Here is a 21,448-nt window from a genome sequence, read left to right on the forward strand (position 1 = left end):
TTCAAATTACAGAACAAAACAAGAAGCAAGAACAATTAAGATGAACACTAGCCACACCACAGAACTGTTACTGCTGGCACCACCACCATCACCACCACCACCACCACCACCCTGCCAAGTGGGCACCCCAGTGTGAGCGGAGCCATCAACACCAGCCTGAGGACTAATTGCTTATGTACCAGAGGAGTGTGACAGTCTACCAGTAAGTATCAATAAATATTTCTGCTGCTAATGATGTGTAAATGAGGATTATCTCTCATTAAAACTAAAAAGATTTAATTTATCACCTTCATTACAACTTTGAAGAGCCACACAGATCATTAGCAGTATTCTCTTCACTGTTTTTCCTGTTCGTAATGTAGGAATCTTGTTCATCTGTCACTAGAACCACAAAAACACCCTTCAAAACCCTTGCCACATCCAGCAGGACCTATTCAGTGTAGCAGAGGTGAAGTGCCACACCTTTGTTTGGTCAAGGGACTCTAGTTGAGGTAACATTGGTTGTCAAGGGTGTTCATACTAAAAGCTTCTACTGCCAAAAACATCAACATATCTTTTTTTTTTTTTATGTAGGAGTGACACTGGCTAAGGGCAACAAAAATCTAATAAAAAAAAATGTCCACTGAGATGGCAGTCCCATAAAAGGGTCAAAGCTGTGGTCAAAAATTGAAGGATAAGTGTCTTGAAACCTTCCTCTTGAAGGAATTCAAGTCATAGGAAGGTGGAAATACAGAAGCAGGCAGGGAGTTCCAGAGTTTACCAGAGAAAGGGATGAATGATTGAGAATACTGGTTAACTCTTGCATTAGAGAGGTGGAAAGAATAGGGATGAGAGAAGACAGGGTGGAATCAAAAGATTTTCATCTCATCAACTCCTCTCCTCTAACTGAGTGTCTTCAGCCTCTCTCTCACCGCTGCAGTATTGCATCTCTAGCTGTCTTCTACCGCTATTTTCATGCTAACTGCTCTTGTGATCTTGCTAACTGCATGCCTCCCCTCCTCCCGCGGCCTCGCTGCACAAGACTTTCTTCTTTCTCTCACCCCTATTCTGTCCACCTCTCTAATGCAAGAGTTAACCAGTATTCTCATTCATCCCTTTCTCTGGTAAACTCTGGAACTCCCTGCCTGCTTCTGTATTTCCACCTTCCTATGACTTGAATTCCTTCAAGAGGGAGGTTTCAACACACTTATTCATCAATTTTTGACCACTGCTTTGATCCTTTTATGGGACTGACATTTCAATGGGCATTTTTTTTATTGGATTTTTGTTGCCCTTTGCCAGTGTCACTCCTACTTAAAAAAAAAGGCCCTTGTACAGAGTTAGCAGCTGGGGGGGGTGAGAAAAACTGGCAGAGATATCTCAGAATGCCTAACTTCATAGAAGCTGTTTTAGCTAGAGATGAGATGTGAAGTTTCCAGTTCAGATTATAAGTAAAGGACAGACCAAGGATGTTCAGTGTGGAAGAGGGGGACAGTTGAGTGTCATTGAAGAAGAGGGGATAGTTGTCTGGAAGGTTGTGTTGAGTTGATAGATGGAGAATTGAGTTTTTGAGGCATTAAACAATACCAAGTTTGCTCTGCCCCAATCAGAAATTTTAGAAAGATCAGAAGTCAGGCATCCTGTGGCTTCCCTGCATGAAATGTTTACTTACTGTAGGCTTGGACGTCTATGAAAAGACATGGAAAAGTGCAGCGTGGTATCATCAGTGTAGGAGTGGATAGGACAGGAAGTTTGGTTTAGAAGGTCATTGATGAATAATAAGAAGAAAGTGGGTGACAGGACAGAACCCTGAGGAACACCACTGTTAATAGATTTTAGAAGAACAGTGACCGTCTACCACAGCAGCAATAGAACGGTCAGAAAGGAAACTTGAGATGAAGTTACAGAGAGAAGGATAGAAACCGTAGGAGGATAGTTTGGAAATGAAAGCTTTGTGCCAGACTCTATCAAAAGCTTTTGTTATGTCCAAGGCAACAGCAAAAGTTTCACCAAAATCTCTAAAAGAGGATGACCAAGACTCAGTAAGGAAAGCCAGAAGATCACCAGTAGAGCGGCCTTGACGGAACCCATACTGGCGTTCAGATAGAAGGTTGTGAAGTGATAGATGTTTAAGAATCTTCCTGTTGAGGATAGATTCAAAAACTTTAGATAGGCAGGAAATTAAAGCAATAGGACGGTAGTTTGAGGGATTAGAACGGTCACCCTTTTTAGGAACAGGTTGAATGTAGGCAAACTTCCAGCAAGAAGGAAAGGTAGATGTTGACAGACACAGCTGAAAGAGTTTGACTAGGCAAGGTGCAAGCACGGAGGCACAGTTTTGGAGAACAATAGGAGGGACCCCATCAGGTCCATAAGCCTTAGAAATAGATGTGATGGCATTGGTGCCTTCTGGTTGAAATAAAGGAGGGGAAGAAGAAGAAGCAAAGTTATTGGAGATATTTTTTGGCTAGATGCCAGAAGTCACGAGGGGAGTTAGATCTTGAAAGATTTTGACACTTTCTGTTAATGAAGGAGTTTTTGGCTGGTTGGAGAACTGACTTGGCATGGTTCCAGCCAGAAATATAAAGTGCATGAGATTCTGCTGATGGAAGGCTTATATATATATATATATATATATATATATATATATATATATATATATATATATATATATATATATATATATATATATATATATATATATATATATGATTCAATCTTTTATGAAAACACACAAGACAAATTTCATGTATGTTACGTGACCAATAAATAAATATTATTATTATTATTATTAAAAGTTTCACCAAAATCTCTAAAAGAGGATGACCAAGACTCAAGCTTTTGATAGAGTCTGGCACAAAGCTTTGATTTCCAAACTATCCTCCTACGGTTTCTATCCTTCTCTCTGTAACTTCATCTCAAGTTTCCTTTGTGACCGCTCTATTGCTGCTGTGGTAGACGGTCACTGTTCTTCTCCTAAATCTATTAACAGTGGTGTTCCTCAGGGTTCTGTCCTGTCACCCACTCTCTTCTTATTATTCATTAATGATCTTCTAAACCAAACTTCTTGTCCTATCCACTCCTACGCTGATGATACCACCCTGCACTTTTCCACGTCTTTTCATAGACGTGCAACCCTTCAGGAGGTAAACATATCACGCAGGGAAGCCACAGAACGCCTGACTTCTGATCTTTCTAAAATTTCTGATTGGGGCAGAGCAAACTTGGTATTGTTCAATGCCTCAAAAACTCAATTCCTCCATCTATCAGCTCAACACAACCTTCCAGACAACTATCCCCTCTTCTTCAGTGACACTCACCTGTCCCCCTCTTCTACACTGAACATCCTTGCTCTGTCCTTTACTTAAAATCTGAACTGGAAACTTCATATCTCATCTGTAGCTAAAACAGCTTCTATGAAGTTAGGTGTTCTGAGATGTCTCTGCCAGTTTTTCTCACCCCCCCAGCTGCTAACTCTGTACAAGGGCCTTATATGGAGTATGCTTCACATGTCTGGGGGGGTTCCACTCATACTGCTCTTCTAGACAGGGTGGAATCAAAAGCTTTTCGTCTCATCAACTCCTCTCCTCTAACTGAGTGTCTTCAGCCTCTCTATCACCGCCGCAATGTTGCATATCTAGCTATCTTCTACCGCTATTTTCATGCTAACTGCTCTTCTGATCTTGCTAACTGCATGCCTCCCCTCCTTCCGCGGCCTCACTGCACAAGACTTTCTTCTTTCTCTCACCCCTATTCTGTCCACCTCTCTAATGCAAGAGTTAACCAGTATTCTCAGTCATTCATCCCTTTCTCTGGTAAACTCTGGAACTCCCTGCCTGCTTCTGTATTTCCACCTTCCTATGACTTGAATTCCTTCAAGAGGGAGGTTTCAACACACTTATTCATCAACTTTTGACCACTGCTTTGACCCTTTTATGGGACTTCCATTTCAGTGGGCATTTTTTTTTTTATTAGATTTTTGTTGCCCTTGGCCAGTGTCACTCCTACATAAAAAAATATATATTTATATATAAGGAAGGGCAGGGTGGGTGGAGGAAATATGACCAACTCTTCTAATTTTCCCTCTTATTTGCAGATACCTTGGAAGGAAGGTGATGGTGAGGAACAGTGAAGGAAGGTGATGGAGCAGAAACAGGCCCACACCATCGTGGAATGTGCTACAAATAATCTTGGTTACCGGCAAAGTAAAGAGATAGAGATAGATAGATACAAAGAAAGATAGATAATTATTAGTAAGAGATAGATAGATAATTATTAGTAAGAGTGAATAATTATTATTATGAGTGGTACATTATTATATTATTATTATTATATTATTATTTTATTTGTGTGTGTGTGTGTGTGTGTGTGTGTTTTCTCTTTTCAGAAGTGTGTTTGGAATGCAAGAAATATACAAGACCACAGAAGATTCTATAGTGGTGGTGGTAGTAGTAGTAGTAGTAATAGTAGTAGTAGTAGTAGTAGTAGTAGTTGTAGTAATTCATCAATATACAGGGCATTATAGAAACAATGAATGTAGTTAGGGTGGTGGTGGTGGTGGTGGTAATAATTTCCTACTACTGGCTTTAACAAATATATTAACATAATAACAAATATACTAACATAAATATTTATTATTTTTCTTTTACAGCTTATTTGATGTTTTATTTAATTATTTTTTTGGTGGGAGGGAAAATAATCTTTTTTGCAAATTTATTGATAAATTGCATGTTTTATTTATATATTAAGTTTATTGATGTTACATTTTGCAGTTTTGTTAATATTTTTTTTGGTGTGTTTTAATAATGCTGTTTTTTTTTGGGTAAGGGTTCCCACAGGTGTCCGCAAGAGAGAAGAGCAACATTTCACTCTCAGTCAAGAATGAAGACTTCTGCTGCATATTATTTTTTTTGGTGTGTATTTTAATAATGCTGTTTTTTTTTTTTTTTTTGGTAAGGGTTCCCACAGGTGTCCGCAAGAGAGAAGAGAAACATTTCACTCTCAGCCAAGAGTGAAGACTTCTGCTTCAGTCATCTAGGTCTCTTTAATGTAAATGTATCTGAGAAGCACCAGCAGACAATGAAATAAATGTGTTGTTTGTGTTTTAACTGTTGTTGTCGTAATGCTTCCTCTGACGTGGGAGGTTTGCCCTCCGGCAGTGTTATTGTTGCCAGGGGTTTTTTTTTTGTTGTGAATTGTTGCCTTATGGTCATTTTGTTTGCATGGTGGTGTTGTCGGTGAGGCCATCTGGTCAGGATAGGCAAGGTTGTCTTGTGTTACTCAGACTGATGGCAGCCTTTTCTTTATAGGCAATGGACGCATAGCCATGTTTTCTCAACGGGTCCTTTTCTTCCAGGCTGCCATGGGAGGACGGCTGTGGTCTGCTGTCTGTTTCCACTTGCTGCGGCAACGCGGGAGCCACAGGTATAAGGTACACCGGTCGAGTTGACCACTCGACCGGTCAGGTTTAGTTTAGGTGTGATATATATATTTTTTTTATATATATATATATATGTCTTAGCTACATGCTTGTTAGGATGTATAATGCACCTTCGGGTGCACTTTTTTCCCTTTTCTCTCCCAGAAAGAAGATGTTCCGGGTTCCTGGTTGCAGAAGAAGAAGATGTCGCCGCCGGTATGCCAGTCGGACTAGCCATCCGACTGGCAGGTATGATTTTTTTTTTGGTAGGATCGCGTAATGTATATGTATATATTTCCGGATATATGCATATATATAGTGATCCATATATTTTTTTTGATGCATATATTTTGATATACGTCCTTAAGACGTATATCTGATGTGTGTATCAATTATTTATTTATGCCTTAGCTACCTTAACCCGTTAGGCTTGTGGCGCCGCTGTGCGCACCTTTCTTCTCTCTCTCAGCTAGTGTGTGGCAGGCGCGAGGGGAGATGGAGAGGGAAGGCGCGATGGCAGCGAAGGCGCGATTGCAGTAGTAGCAGCAACAGGTAAGCCGGTCGGCCTGGTCAGCCGATCGGCTTGGTTTAGGATAGGATTGATGATATAATATTTATTTCATTTCATTTCATGTATGTGTTAGCTACATTTATGTCAGGATGTATAATGCACCTAGAGTGCGCCCTTTTTTCTCCTTTTCTCTCCCAGAAAGAAGATGTTCCTGCGGCAGCGGGCCGGTCGGGTTGGCAACCCTGCCGGCGGGGGGTTAGATAATTATTAATAAATGTATGTGTGTGTATATATATGTATTATTTATAATACTTATATATATATACATTTTTGCTTTAGTGGGATTATATAACTTGTGTATATATATATATCATGTTTATATATATATAGACTTTGCATTAGATGATTAAATAATTTATGTGTATATGTATACCTATATATATGTATATTTTTTCAATATACATAATATATATGTTAAGTATACATTGTCTAGGATTGATATATTTATTAGCTTTTATAAATATATCAGAGTATATATATACCTATATATATGTATATTTTTTTAATATATGTAATATATATGTAATATATACAGTCTAGGATTGATATTATATATTTAGCTTTTGCAGCTGTTGTGATGTGCAGGTGTATGCCTGGAGTGTACACCTGCATGTTGTGACAGTTTTTAACTCAGGATTTAGCTATGTATTGTCAGCTCTTGCAGCTCTCTAGGATGCACAGGTGTATGCCATGTGTGTACATCTGTAAGTCCTTGCGATCTGTATTCTGACTTAGGATTTTTATATATTTAGCTATTTTACCTGCTAGGCCATGCATGTCTAATGCACCTTGTGTGCCCAGTTCCTTCCCCTTTCTTTAGTTCTGGTGGGGGACCTGGGTGGACAGCGGCAGGCCCGGTCGTTCCCTCGTGGGGCCGTGGTGGGAGTGACCGTCAGGAAGCTTCCATTACGGTAATTATTTTCTCTTTTTGTACTAAATTTAGTTATATTTACGTTAACTTGATATTCATGTTTATTCATTCGTTGCTGTGGTCAGTGTTTGTGGCGTGTGGTTTTGTCTGTTTTTACCAGTATTTCACACTTTTTTCCCCGCATCAATACCCATTCTAGTTTTATTATCTGGGGTCTTTCAAAGTTTTTATTTTTTATTTGTATGTATTTGTTTGGTTTTATGAATGTTTGTTTATTTTTTGGTATCAGCTGTGTATTTTTAGTATTACAAATGTACTTTTGGTGTCATTATTGTACTTTTGGTGTCCTATGTATTTATTTATTTTTTTTTTGGTGGCTTGCTTTTACAAGTATATGTATTTTCTCATTTTTTAAATATTTCTTTTGGTTTTGTGAATATTTTCTTGGTTCTGTGAATATTTTGTTTTATGATTTTACAAGTATTTTAGGGATTTACGAATATTTTGGTTTTATTTATTTATTTTTTTTGGTTTTATGAATTTTTTACTTTTACGATTATTATTATTATTATTATTATTATTATTATTATTATTATTATTATTATTATTATTATTATTACGATTATTTTAGTTTTACAATTTTACGATTTTTTTGGATTCACGAATATTTTTATATCTTTACGGATATTTTTTTGGGTTTATGAATATTTTTTTTGGGTTACGATTATTTGTTTTAGTTTTATGATTTTACGATTTTTTTTACTTCCACGGATTTTTTGGGGGGTTTTACGTATATTTTTTTATTTTACGTATTTTTTTGGTTTACGTATTTTTTTTTTTGGTTTTACGTATTTTGCTTTTACGGATTTTTTTTCTTTTACGGATTTTTTTGGTTTAGGATTTACGGATATTTTTTTTTGGGTTTGCGGATGTGCGTATTTTTTTCCATTTGCGTATATACAATTTCTTGGGTTTACGTACATATAATGTTTTGGGTTTACGTAATTGTTTTTGCGTTTTGGTTTACATATATTTGAGTTTTTTGTTTGAAATGGTTCTTTTAAGGAACTGACTTTTATTAATTTTTTTGGTTGCTTTTTATTTATTCTTGTGTGTTTTTCTCTTGTTTTTTTTATTTAGTCTTCACTCTTATGTTTTGGTTTATTTTTCACTATTTTTTTGTTTAATTATTACTGAAGAGGGTATGAATTTTGGATATATTGGTTCCCTTTTTTTGGGTTTTACGTATATCTTTTATTTTACGTATTTTTTTGGTTTACGTATTTTTTTTTTTTGGTTTTACGTATTTTGCTTTTACGGATTTTTTTTCTTTTACGGATTTTTTTGGTTTAGGATTTACGGATATTTTTTTTTGGGTTTGCGGATGTGCGTATTTTTTTCCATTTGCGTATATACAATTTCTTGGGTTTACGTACATATAATGTTTTGGGTTTACGTAATTGTTTTTGCGTTTTGGTTTACATATATTTGAGTTTTTTGTTTGAAGTGGTTCTTTTAAGGAACTGACTTTTATTAATTTTTTTGGTTGCTTTTTATATATTCTTGTGTGTTTTTCTCTTGTTTTTTTATTTAGTCTTCACTCTTATATTTTGGTTTATTTTTCACTATTTTTTGGTTTAATTATTACTGAAGAGGGTATGAATTTTGGATATATTGGTTCCCTTTTTTTGGGTTTTACGTATATCTTTTATTTTACGTATTTTTTTGGTTTACGTATTTTTTTTTTTGGTTTTACGTATTTTGCTTTTATGGATTTTTTTTCTTTTACGGATTTTTTTGGTTTAGGATTTACGGATATTTTTTTTGGGTTTGCGGATGTGCGTATTTTTCACTATTTTTTGGTTTAATTATTACTGAAGCGGGTATGAATTTTGGATATATTGGTTCCCTTACGCACTGTTTAGTATTGGTTTAGTACATTTCTGCATAACCTAACCTAACCTGGCGACAATGAGTGAGGTGGCGCCTCATGACACCCTCGCCTGTGAGCGAATAATACCTTGCTTGAAAAAAAGGGGGGACCAGGAGCCACAGAGAGAGAGAGAGAGAGAGAGAGAGAGAGAGAGAGACTATGGGTGAAGGACTGTGTAATATATATTTTATTTATTTATTTTTCACTTTAGGTTAGTGAGTGTGTCTGTTCATCCAATCTGTGCAACTTAACCATCCATCCAGTCAGTGTCAGTCACACATCCAGTCTACTCACTGTCACCCATCCCATCACCCACTCACCCAGTCACTCACACATCCCATCACCCACACACCCATCTCATCACAGTGTAGGAAAATTCATAGGTAAGTGGCACAGACCGTTAAGAATCTAATTTAAATCACAAAGATACTCTGGCATTTGTCTGGAGACTGGCTAAGGATAAGCTAACAGATATTAACTATTAACTAACTGAGGATGTAGAGGTAATAGATGAGGGTAAGAACAATAGCAGGAGATATTGTAGTGGAGAGTTTTGGACAAGAAAGTGAGGAAGTGGTACCTGAACATGAGGGACGGCTGGAAAAAAGGAAGGAGAAAGAAGGAAGCCCTGTGGAGTGTGACGCAGAATAATATTAATAGCCTCATCTTGGGATTAATGTGATGAGCTACAAGTAGAGAACATTGAACAAAATAGATAACTTATGGAAAAGATCAAATAAGAAAGGAGTGATGTTTTTAGTTAAGGAAAGATTCAAAATGGCTGGATACAAAGTGGTGATGGACTAGCAGATGCATTAATAATTAGAGTCCAAAATATACCAGGCAAAAAGACGATTCAAAGTAAGTGACATACCAAACAATTAATTAGTGAAATCAGTCTTTGTTGACTCTTCCAAAGCCTTTCAGTTTGTCGACCTCAGTATACTGTTAGGAAAAAGAGCGATATTAAGACATGAGGTATAAGCACTCCTGATTCAAAGGCTATTTGACTGATAGTGTGTGTGTCCTAAATTTGTTTTCTTATCGTATGACATAATTATAGTTTTAGATCCTCATCAGTCACTGCTACACTACATCTTGCAACCAGTATTTGGAGAACACAATGAGAATAATTGAGGGTGGTTGCATCACCCTCAATCACGATCTACAAAACTCAAACGATGACCAAGTAAGTGCTCAAGTAATGTTCAGTGAAGTAATGTTCAGTGTGTGTGTGTGTGTGTGTGTGTGCAGGAGTGGTCTTGCGATCATGTGCATTGTGTGTTTTTCATTATTATTATTACTATTATTATTATTACTATTATTGTTATTATTATCATTATTATTATTATTAGTAGTAGTAGTAATAGTAATATTGTATCACGGTATTTTATAATAGAGCCTCAACTTATACTAGTCTTGCCTGAAAATCTCTCGTTTTCTATCATTCTCCCATCCTGCAGGCCTGAGCCCAGACCGAGACCCAGAGACATGTAAACAAACGCAGTCAGACTTGATATACGGGTGAATTTGTTGCTTTTTAGAGGGGCAATGGATCTGTACATGCGTGAGGTGGCGAGGGGCGTGGCCAGGGGGCGGCTAGCAGCGTGTGCCACCAGGGAAAAGTGTATGAACATAAAAAAAGGCGCCTGTCAAGAAAGGTGAGGCCGGCTGCAGCTTTTCATTTTCATTTATTTGTTTCCATCAGGTTAGGTTTATATTAATTCAGTTAGGTTAGGTTAAGTCTCTCTCTCTCTCTCTCTCTCTCTCTCTCTCTCTCTCTCTCTCTCTCTCTCTCTCTCTCTCTCTCTCTCTCTCTCTCTCTCTCTCTCTCTCTCTCATTAAAATTAACTTAATAATAACCCCTTCTGTCCCATGTTAATATTTCTCTCTCTCTCTCTCTCTCTCTCTCTCTCTCTCTCTCTCTCTCTCTCTCTCTCTCTCTCTCTCTCTCTCTCTCTCTCTCTCTCTCTCTCCTCTCTCTCTCTCTCTCTCTCTCTCTCTCTCTCTCTCTCTCTGATGCAGGCACAGATGCAGGGTGGTGAGGCAGTGTTCATCCCAGGGGCACACCACACAGGGTCAGCAACACAGGTGGTGATGGAGAGGCACCTGTGGGACGCCCAGGGGAACACCAAACACGACCTTGACAGACAGAAGAGTGAGTGTTGCCTTGAGAAAACTAGAATGATAGAGAGACATGAATATACAAAAATGTGTGTGTGTGTGTGTGTGTATGTATGTGTGTAATTTTTCTATGCAGTCAAAATAGTTAGCCAGTGTTCTGTTTTCTTGGGCTGTAGACTGTGTACAACAAACTTACATATTTAAAAGACAAATTTTCCTTTTTTTGCAGGTTTATTGGTGAAGTGTGAAAGAGGAGGAAGGAACAATGATATTCGACCAGCTGTGGCATCTGGGGCCTTCACTTGACTGGGACAGCTGTGTTTACAATGGATGCAGCGAGAGACTGGCCTGTGTGTCTGTCTGTACATCCGTAAGCATACCTGTCCTCGTAAACTCTGACACACACACACACGCGCGCACACAAACAAGAAACTTCACCAAAACACTTTTCCTCGCAGTGACGGAAGCATTTGTCCGTCTGTACGATGCTGGGCTGGTGTACCGCAAGGAGGCTCTCGTCAACTGGTGCTGCAGCCTTCAGTCGGCCATCTTGGACATTGAAGTGGACCACCTGCGCCTGACAGGACCCACGGAGCTGGCAGTCCCGGGGTACAGCAAACCGGTCAGCTTCGGAAAGATGTGGGACTTCCCTTACAGACTGGCAGACTCAGGTAGGTGGTGAAGGGGTAACTAAACAGGTGTACTTACTTAATTAGGTAATAGAGGAGGGACTTCACTTCCTCCAAGACTATTTGCAAAGGCCACAGAGATACCTAGCTGGGTTCTCAAGATTAATAATGTAGAAATGTTGTTAATCTATCAGTAGAACCATTAAAACATTCTTGAAAACCCGTATTATTTCATCACGAGTATTTTTCAATGCCACAGAGATACCTAGCTGGGTTCTCAAGATTAATAATGTAGAAATGTTGTTAATCCATCAGTAGAACCATTAAAACATTCTTGAAAACCCGTATTATTTCATCACGAGTATTTTTCAAGGCCACAGAGATACCTAGCTGGGTTCTCAAGAGTGTTTCTCCTGTTAATAATATAGAAATGTTGTTAATCTGTCACTAAAACTTTAAAAACCCCCCACAGGGTTTCCTGAGGTTTGAGGCGTGGGGGGCAGTGCCGTCGGCCCTGTCGGCACTGGGGCTGTACAGAGGGTGCCACGCCCACCCCATGACGGTGCCTCACTGCAGCAGGACGCAGGATGTCAATGAGCCCGTGCTGAGGCCCCAGTGGTGAGCAGATGGTGATGCTGTTGACGATAGTGGCATATTGAGTATTATAATTAGCCCTAAACACTTGCTTGCTTGCTTTCATGTCTACACAGGTTCGTTCGGTGCAAGGAGTCGGCACAGGAGGCGTCCGAGGCTGTGCAGAGCGGCCGTCTGAACCTGGTGCCACAGCTGCACAGGAGGGCTTGGCATAGCTGGCTGGACAACATCACAGACTGGTGTGTCTCCCAGCAACTCTGGTGGGGCCACAGAATGCCAGTGTACCACATCACTGCAGCAGATGGCGAGGAGGTGTGGGTGGCGGCTACTCGGAGGAGGATGCAAGACGGAAGGCTGTGGAGAAGGAAGGTGTGTGTGTGTGTGTGTGTTTACCTAGTGTTAGTGTGGATGGTCTGATATATGAGAGAAATTTTACTTTTTTATTGTTTTTCCTTGAGTTGATGTACTTTGTGTTGTATCTCCTAGTGTGTTCCTATTATCAGTATTACATTGGGGTAAAGCTGTACCAAATTGTTGTTTTTCCCTACAGTTGAGATGCAGTCCTTGTCTGTATCACCTTTATTAACCTACTCTGGGTTCCCTTCTATATTTCTGTGAGGGAAAACTGCATTATTTTATACCATTCAAGTGTGTGTGTGTGTGTGTGTTTGTGTGTCTGTCTGTCTGTCTGATTTTATTCTAATTGGATGACCTGACTTGACCTGAATATAAGGAGGAGGAGGAGGAGGAGGTAGAAGAAGAAAAGAAGAGAAGGAAGAGGAAGATAAAGAGAAAGTGTGTGTGTGTGTGTGTGTGTGCGCAAACCCTCATTAAAATAATAAACTTCATGTAGCAATAGATGAATGAAAGTCTTGACGGTTACGTTAATAATCGCAACTTTCCGTCTTCACCCTGTGCTCCTCCCCAGGCACACCCTTGACCTCCATGTCCACCCAGCAGGAGGAAGATCTGGACACCTGGTTCTCCTCTGGTCCCTCCCTTTGCCTCGCTGGGCTGGCCGGGTCAGGGGAGGGGAGAGACCATGCCTGACCTTGCTCGCTTCTACGCAACGACCTTGAAGACGGGTCACGGCATCCTCTTCTGGGTGGCTCAGGTGGTCATGCCGGGACTCAACTTGACGGGGAGGCTTTCCTTTGAGGTGAGGTCATCTGGGTCTTGGTCTCCTGGTCATGTCCTTTGTTATTAATCTTGTTTTTGTTCCTTTGTCTTATGTATTATCACAAACTCCGGTAACTAATTGTAGGCGTGTAATTAGTCCATATATTCATTGGTATATAACTAAAATATCTGTTAATACTGTAAACTCTAGCATTACTAATCGTTTGATAAAAAGATGGAGATTTCAGAAGGCTAATAATGTTTATAGATGGCGATAGACTGAAAGAATTGAATGCCTGCTTGTTACCTCTCCTTCCTCTTATGTAACGTGATATTAATTGTTACCAGTATTGTCTGTGTTATATCACCTGTGTTATATGACCCTCCCTCCCCAGACTACTACTGTATGGCCTCCTGGGTGATGGTGGCGGCCGCAAGACGTCCAAGTCCTGGGGCAGTGTGATAGACCCCCTGGATGTCGTCAGTGGGGCGTCCCTGGAGGTGTGTGACTTGCTGGTGCTGTGTGTTCTCTACTGGTGTTCATTGGCTGTGGTGAGCAGTACCTTGACACCAGGTGATACATGAATATTTGTTAAAGCCTCTTACCAAGTGTATTTTTTTGAAGGAATGATGTAAAGAGAGAGAGAGAGAGATTTTTGAAGGAGCTAAAGAGAGAGAGAGAATTTTTGAAGGAACTAAAGAGAGAGAGAGAATTTTTTAAGGAGCACTAAAGAGAGAGAGAGAATTTTTGAAGGAGCTAAAGAGAGAGAGAGAATTTTTGAAGGAGCTAAAGAGAGAGAGAGAATTTTTGAAGGAGCTAAAGAGAGAGAGAGAATTTTTGAAGGAGCTAAAGAGAGAGAGAGAATTTTTGAAGGAGCTAAAGAGAGAGAGAGAATTTTTGAAGGAGCTAAAGAGAGAGAGAGAACTTTTGAAGGAGCACTAAAGAGAGAGAGAGATTTTTAGATATGATGTCAAAAATTGTGTTTATAATTCTGTTTTCTCTCTTTTTTCCTTCTTTTCATCTCTTCTCTTTTCTTCCTTTCCCTCTTCTCTACTTCAATTTTCCTGTTCATCTGTGTTCTCTGTTTTTCATCACATTTCATCCCTTCCCTCCTCCCTCACACCCTTTTACCCTCTCACCACCCACTCATGCCCTCAGGTACTGTGCGAGAGGGTGGAGGGGACCCTGAACGCGGAAGAGGTACTCGCTGGTCTCGTATGAAGTCCCCCACAGGCATCCCAGAGTGTGGAGCTGATGCCCTTTGGTCCACCCTGTGCTCCACCAGCTTCAGGAGTCAGTGTGGCATAGATATATGTGGATGACTGTGGTGTCTTGTCTTGTGTGGAGTTACAAGGTTGGTGTATGGATGGGTAAATGAAGTAGAGATAAGATTTTAATTAGTGGTTTTGTAAGGTTGGGTAGGAGTGCTTCTCGTCTCCATCAATGGCTGACGTGTTGTGTGCTGACTGAATGAGGCTGAAAATTGTGTGTTTTGGTATATGTAGGAGATAAGATTTTAATTAGTGGTTTTGTAAGGTTGGGTAGGAGTGCTGTTTGTCTTCATCAATGGCTGACGTGTTGTGTGCTGACTGAATGAGGCTGAAAATTGTGTGTTTTGGTATATGTAGGAGATAAGATTTTAATTAGTGGTTTTGTAAGGTTAGGTAGGAGTGCTTCTCGTCTCCATCAAGGGCTAAGGTGTTGTGTGTTGAGTGAGTGAGGGTGAAAGTTGTGTGCCTTGTCTTGGTACATGTAAGAGATAAGATTTTAATTAGTGCTCTTGTAAGGTTAAGACAGTAGTGTTTCTCTTTCCCAACAAAGGTTAAGGTGTTGAAAGATTGTTGTGCGTGAGAGTAACAGTGAAAGTTGTGTTCCTTGTCTTGGTACATGTAAGAGATAAGCTATAATAAGTGTATTTGTAAGGTTAAGGCAGCAGTGCTTCTCTTCCCCAACAAAGGTTAAGGTGTTGAAAGAGTGTTGTGAGTGAGTGTGAGGTGGGTGTGAAAGCTGTGTGCCTTGCCTTGCTATGCGTTTGTATATTTCTCATAGCACTTCCCTGCCAGACCACCTGTGTGTGTGTGTGTGTGTGTGTGTGTGTGTGTGTGTGTGTGTGTGTTATATATAAAATGTAAATAAATAACTACATTTCTCGACTGATGGGAGAAACACACTTTTAAAAGGCTCTATTTGAAGTGGCACAGGTTTTTAAGGATGTTTTTTATGGTTTTAGTGACAAATTAACAACATTCCTACATTACTAACAGGAGAAACACTCACGAAAACCTCTTCTAATCATCTTTGTGGCCTTTGGAATCAATCGTGAGAGAGAGAGAGAGAGAAAGAGAGAGCTAAACCAATTCAACTTGATATGAGACAAAATCTAATTATCTTCCATTCCCACAGAACCGTCACCCCAAACAATGAGTGGTGGAGGGTGCGTTCTGCATTGACAGCTGGCATGAGCGGTGACAGGAGGTGTGTGAGGCGCATGACAGCTGTAGTGACAAGTTCATGCTGGCAGTGGTGCAATATTCCCTCAACACACTCATTCACTTTGACGGCTTGGAAACCACAGTGCCTTCAGATTTGTGGAGAAGTTTGTGTGTGTGTGTGTGTGTGTGTGTGTGTTTGATAGTTATATTAGTTGTTTAAATCATGCTGGGCTAATATCTATCTCTCTATCAATGTGTGTGTGTGTGTGTGTGTGTTGACCTATTTGCATGAAACAGGGGAAGAGGGAAGAGGAGGAGAGAAGAGGGGTGCTTGGGAGATGAAAATGTATGTATGTATGTATGTATGTATGTATTAATATTTTCCCTATCATATACAAAAACACCCTTGAAATCCTATATATAGAACTTGCCATAGAACACACTCACTCTCTCCCACGTGCCCACTCCCTCTCTCCCACCCTCTCACCTCCCACACACCTGTATACCGCGTCCTGCAGCCTCAATGCACTCACCTCTCCTTTTCCAGCCATGGGTGCCTTGCCTCCTCGCACCACCACCACAAGCACCACCACTCCTGCCATCACCTACGAGGGGGAGAGACTGTGATGTGGCTGCAGGTGGATAGGTGAGGCATTGTTCTGGTGTTGGTGTGTGGTGTTGCATTACCTTGAAGTCCACAGGCCTTCCACAGCCTTCCCACTGGTCTCCTTGTCCTGTCCTCCTCCACACACCATCCACAGGCCTTCCACAGCCTTCCCACTGGTCTCCTTGTCCTGTCCTCCTCCACACAGCATCCACAGGCCTTCCACAGCCTTCCCACTGGTCTCCTTGTCCTGTCCTCCTCCACACAGCATCCACAGGCCTTCCACAGCCTTCCCACTGGTCTCCTTGTCCTGTCCTCCTCCACACACCATCCACAGGCCTTCCACAGCCTTCCCACTGGTCTCCTTGTCCTGTCCTCCTCCACACAGCATCCACAGGCCTTCCACAGCCTTCCCACTGGTCTCCTTGTCCTGTCCTCCTCCACACAGCATCCACAGGCCTTCCACAGCCTTCCCACTGGTCTCCTTGTCCTGTCCTCCTCCACACAGCATCCACAGGCCTTCCACAGCCTTCCCACTGGTCTCCTTGTCCTGTCCTCCTCCACACACCATCCACAGGCCTTCCACAGCCTTCCCACTGGTCTCCTTGTCCTGTCCTCCTCCACACAGCATCCACAGGCCTTCCACAGCCTTCCCACTGGTCTCCTTGTCCTGTCCTCCTCCACACAGCATCCACAGGCCTTCCACAGCCTTCTCACTGGTCTCCTTGTCCTGTCCTCCTCCACACAGCATCCACAGGGCTTCCACAGCCTTCCCACTGGTCTCCTTGTCCTGTCCTCCTCCACACAGCATCCACAGGCCTTCCACAGCCTTCCCACTGGTCTCCTTGTCCTGTCCTCCTCCACACAGCATCCACAGGCCTTCCACAGCCTTCCCACTGGTCTCCTTGTCCTGTCCTCCTCCACACAGCATCCACAGGCCTTCCACAGCCTTCCCACTGGTCTCCTTGTCCTGTCCTCCTCCACACAGCATCCACAGGCCTTCCACAGCCTTCTCACTGGTCTCCTTGTCCTGTCCTCCACACAGCATCCACAGGCCTTCCACAGCCTTCCCACTGGTCTGCTTGTCCTGTCCTCCTCCACACAGCATCCACAGGCCTTCCACAGCCTTCCCACTGGTCTGCTTGTCCTGTCCTCCTCCACACACCATCCACAGGCCTTCCACAGCCTTCCCACTGGTCTCCTTGTCCTGTCCTCCTCCACACAGCATCCACAGGGCTTCCACAGCCTTCCCACTGGTCTCCTTGTCCTGTCCTCCTCCACACAGCATCCACAGGCCTTCCACAGCATTCCCACTGGTCTGCTTGTCCTGTCCTCCTCCACACACCATCCACAGGCCTAACCTAACCAACCTAACCTAACGTAACCTAGCCTAACCTAACTTAACCTAACTTAACCTAACCTAACCTTACACCCACAGGTTCGGAGGCCTCCAGATAGCCGCCCAGAGTGAAGCTTGTGGTATAGAGGGACAGCTGCTGATTATCAAGCTTATGGAGTGACTGGAGGAAAGTGGGAGGAGCCTGGAGGGAGTGGTGGAGGTACAGTACTTGGAGAAAATCCCTCCACCATGATGACTGGGTGTCTGCTGTACAGGCCACCAACCAATGGTGAGAGAGGGAGGGAGACTGGCTAATGGTGGATGTGAGAGAGAGAGAGAGAGAGAGAGAGAGAGAGAGAGAGAGAGAGAGAGAGAGTCTTGATAAATAATATTGGGCACAGGCTTCACCACTGGGTCGACTGTGAGGGCTGCGTTCTTCTGCTAGGGAAGTATTGGCTGGTTGGTGGCCGCGGCTGTTCACGCACTCGCTCTTGCTGTGGCTGGCATGCTGTTCTGTCCTCTCTTGTTCCAGGAATTGCTGTCTGAGGTGTGTGTGTGTGTGTGTGTATGTGTGTGTGTGTGTAGAAGCCATCATGATCAACCACAGCAGGTGATAATGATGGTTCCTGCTTTCATCGTCATCGGGGCTAGCCAGACCAACCTGGGGCTGTACTGGGGTGACGCTGTATGCCTCAGGTGTATCTGGAAGGCTGGGATAGTGAGAAGGTAACAATTAAAAAGGACTAGTGTACACTTAAACCATTACAAACACTATGTAATGCTGGTATACACACACAAACACTGGTATACACTTAGAGACATATATAAACACTTGCTAAGGTTTGTATACTCTTAGAAAAACACATATAAACTCTTAATAAGTCTAGTAAACACACAAACTTGTATACAAACACTAGTATATACTTAGAGACACGTCCAAACCTTTGCTAAGTCTGATATAAACATATAAACTCATAAGAGATGCTGGTATATGCTTGGAAATCTATACACACATTAGGTAAGACTAGTATACACAAATCTATACATATATTAGGAATTTATTGAATGATTGAGATGATACGTACTCTCTCTCTCTCTCTCTCTCTCTCTCTCTCTCTCTCTCTCTCTCTCTCTCTCTCTCTCTCTTTCTCTTTCTCTTTCTCTCATATCCTTTGTCTATCTCAAATTTTCTCTTTTAATCCCTCCCTCTCTGTCTGTCTGTCTGTCTGTCTGTCCCACACCTCAATACACCCTTCCTGTCTTCATATACCTTAGTACACCCTTCCTGTCTGCCCCTGGACCTTAATACACCCTGTATCACCCTTGCATCTCATTAAACTATCCCTATTTCTCCACCTCAATAAACCCTGTCTAATTTCCCTGTCTAGCTGTTTGTCTCATCTTATTACACCCTGTCTCTCCCTGCTTCTTGTTGCACCCTTCCTTTCCCCTACTCCTCAATACTCCCTTCCCACCCTGTGTCATGTGTATATATTTAAGTATTTATATTCATTTGTGGCATTCTTCATGTGTTTTTGGGGTGTTTTGAGTGTGTTTGGGTGTGTTTTGGGGTGTTTTGGTCAGTTTTGGGTGTGTTTTGGGGTGTTTTGGGTGTGTTTTGGGGTGTTTGGGTCAGTTTTGGGTGTGTTTGGGTGTGTTTTGGGGTGTTTTGGGGTGTTTTGGGTGTGTTTTGGGTGTGTTTGGGTGTGTTTTGGGGTGTTTGGGTCAGTTTTGGGTGTGTTTGGGTGTATTTTGGGGTGTTTTGGGTGTGTTTTGGGTGTGTTTGGGTGTGTTTTGGGGTGTTTTGGATGTGTTTGGGTGTGTTTTGGGTGTGTTTGGGTGTGTTTTAGGTGTGTTTGGGTGTGTTTTTGGGTGTTTTGGTCAGTTTTGGGTGTGTTTGGGTGTGTTTTTGGGTGTTTTGGTCAGTTTTGGGTGTGTTTGGGTGTGTTTTTGGGCGTTTTGGTCAGTTTTGAGTGTGTTTGGGTGTGTTTTGGGGTGTTTTCGTCAGTTTTGGATGAGTTTGGGTGTGTTTTGGGATGTTTTACGTGTTTTTTTTTGGTATTTTAAAGGAGTTTGGGTGTGTTTTGGGTGGCTACGGGTGTGCTGTGGGTGGATAAGGCTGTTTCTGGGTGTTTAAGTGGGTGTGGATGCGTTTTGGGGTGTTTTGGATGTGTTTTGAGGTGTAGAGAGATAGACGTGATGTGTGCAAGGTGTCTCAGTCCCTGGATGGGTGTAGCAGTACGTGGTGGTGCTGTCTGGGTCTCGTGGTGTGTAGTGCATGGGAAGGAACAGATAATTTAGGGCAGTTTTTCATATTTAATTATTTTGTTTATTAATTTATTTACTATTATCATTATTTTTTATTGTTTTTAATTAAAGGGGGGTTAATTTTTACGCTCATCGTTTGTGTTCGGGAGTGGTTAGTGCTATTGACAAAAAAAGGGAGATCGTTTTATTTTTTAGTGTGGAAATTGTCGCAGTTGTCAGGTGTTGATTGGTGTTGAGAGTCGCAGGTCCCGTCTCGCCCTCTGTCATAAAATAAACAATAAAGGGTTGATTTTCACTGATAGTTTATTTCCTTTAACGTAAGTATGTAATTATATAGTTTTATCTGTGTCTCCTGATGGTATGGCACTTTTGGCTAATATTTAACTAATTATATTCATGTCATTATCTGAATAACTAATAACAATTCACTATCCTGCATGTACTGTCAAGTCTATCGAAACATCAGCACGTCAATAAATACATAAATACATAATAATATATAATACAGAACAAATTATGAATGAAAAGAAAAAAGAATGATAAATGAAATGCGGTGATAATATACATAGCGTGGTGCAGAGCGTACGATAATGTGGTGCAGAGCGTACGGTAATGTGGTGCAGAGCGTACGATAATGTGGTGCAGAGCGTACGATAATGTGGTGCAGAGCGTACGGTAATGTGGTGCAGAGCGTACGATAATGTGGTGCAGAGCGTACGATAATGTGGTGCAGAGCGTACGTTAAATCTGTGGTAGACCCAAGCTGTATAGATTAATTTAAAGAGTCTACCTGAATTCTTCCATGACAATTAAACATTTGGTAATAACACAATCTTTTTCAATGACTTCACACAAGGTCATAGAATAGATGAAGAATTGTCAATGTAAACACCGCAGGGTTCATTTCAAATTTGGCGGTTGTGTGTTTAAACAACTGTCCCAGTCTCCACTAACTTGACTGGCGTTGAACCAAGGTTTAGAAGGTTTAGGAGGATAAAAAGAGTGAGGAATGTACGTCTCCATGCCAGACACTATCACCTCTGTTATGCGCTCAGCACACAAAGACGGCTCTCTGACACGGAAGCAGTAGTCATTCCAAGGAAAACCACCAAAATACCTCCTCAAAACACACCAAAACATCTTCAAAACACCTTCAAAACACACCAAAACACCTTCAAAACACACCAAAACACCCTCAAAACACACCAAAACACACCAAAACACCTTCAAAACACACCAAAACACACCAAAACACCTTCAAAACACACCAAAACACACCAAAACACCTTCAAAACACACCAAAACACACCAAAACACACGCCAGGGGCACCTTCACTTAGGGGGATCCTGAGGAGGGACTGGAACGATAGAACAAGATAAAGATATGAGATTGTGATCGCAGGAGCCCAACGGAGAAGAAAGGGTGACAGCATAAGCAGAAGGATTAGAGGTCAGGAAAAGGTCAAGGATGTTGGGCGTATCTCCAAGACGGTCAGGAATACGAGTAGGGTGTTGCACCAATTGCTCTAGGTGATGGAGGATAGCAAAGTTGTAGGCTAGTTCAC

At 41.5% G+C, this 21,448-nt stretch overlaps 1 protein-coding gene across 18 annotated transcripts in view; it reads left to right on the plus strand.

The window, feature by feature from the left end:
• The window catches only part of LOC135096585 (valine--tRNA ligase-like), a 42,256-nt gene extending 22,078 nt beyond the window's left edge, over positions 1-20,178 (plus strand). Inside the window, exons 1-13 of one of the 18 annotated variants that reach the window (XR_010264831.1) lie at positions 9,144-9,962; positions 10,318-10,434; positions 10,799-10,931; positions 11,127-11,267; positions 11,356-11,568; positions 11,999-12,144; positions 12,237-12,489; positions 13,049-13,279; positions 13,635-13,740; positions 14,399-14,610; positions 15,644-15,715; positions 16,220-16,318; positions 17,715-20,178. Coding sequence is in view for 1 of the 18 variants with exons in the window: in XM_063998175.1 (XP_063854245.1) it covers positions 11,228-11,267; positions 11,356-11,568; positions 16,220-16,299 (333 nt within the window). In the remaining 17 variants the exon portion in view is untranslated. The other 17 variants (XR_010264830.1, XR_010264817.1, XR_010264823.1 and 14 more) reach the window with 17 other exon arrangements.
• Positions 20,179-21,448: the final 1,270 nt, after the last annotated feature.

The sequence above is a fragment of the Scylla paramamosain genome, unplaced genomic scaffold (genome assembly GCF_035594125.1).
Source record: "Scylla paramamosain isolate STU-SP2022 unplaced genomic scaffold, ASM3559412v1 Contig5, whole genome shotgun sequence".
Taxonomy (NCBI): domain Eukaryota; kingdom Metazoa; phylum Arthropoda; class Malacostraca; order Decapoda; family Portunidae; genus Scylla; species Scylla paramamosain.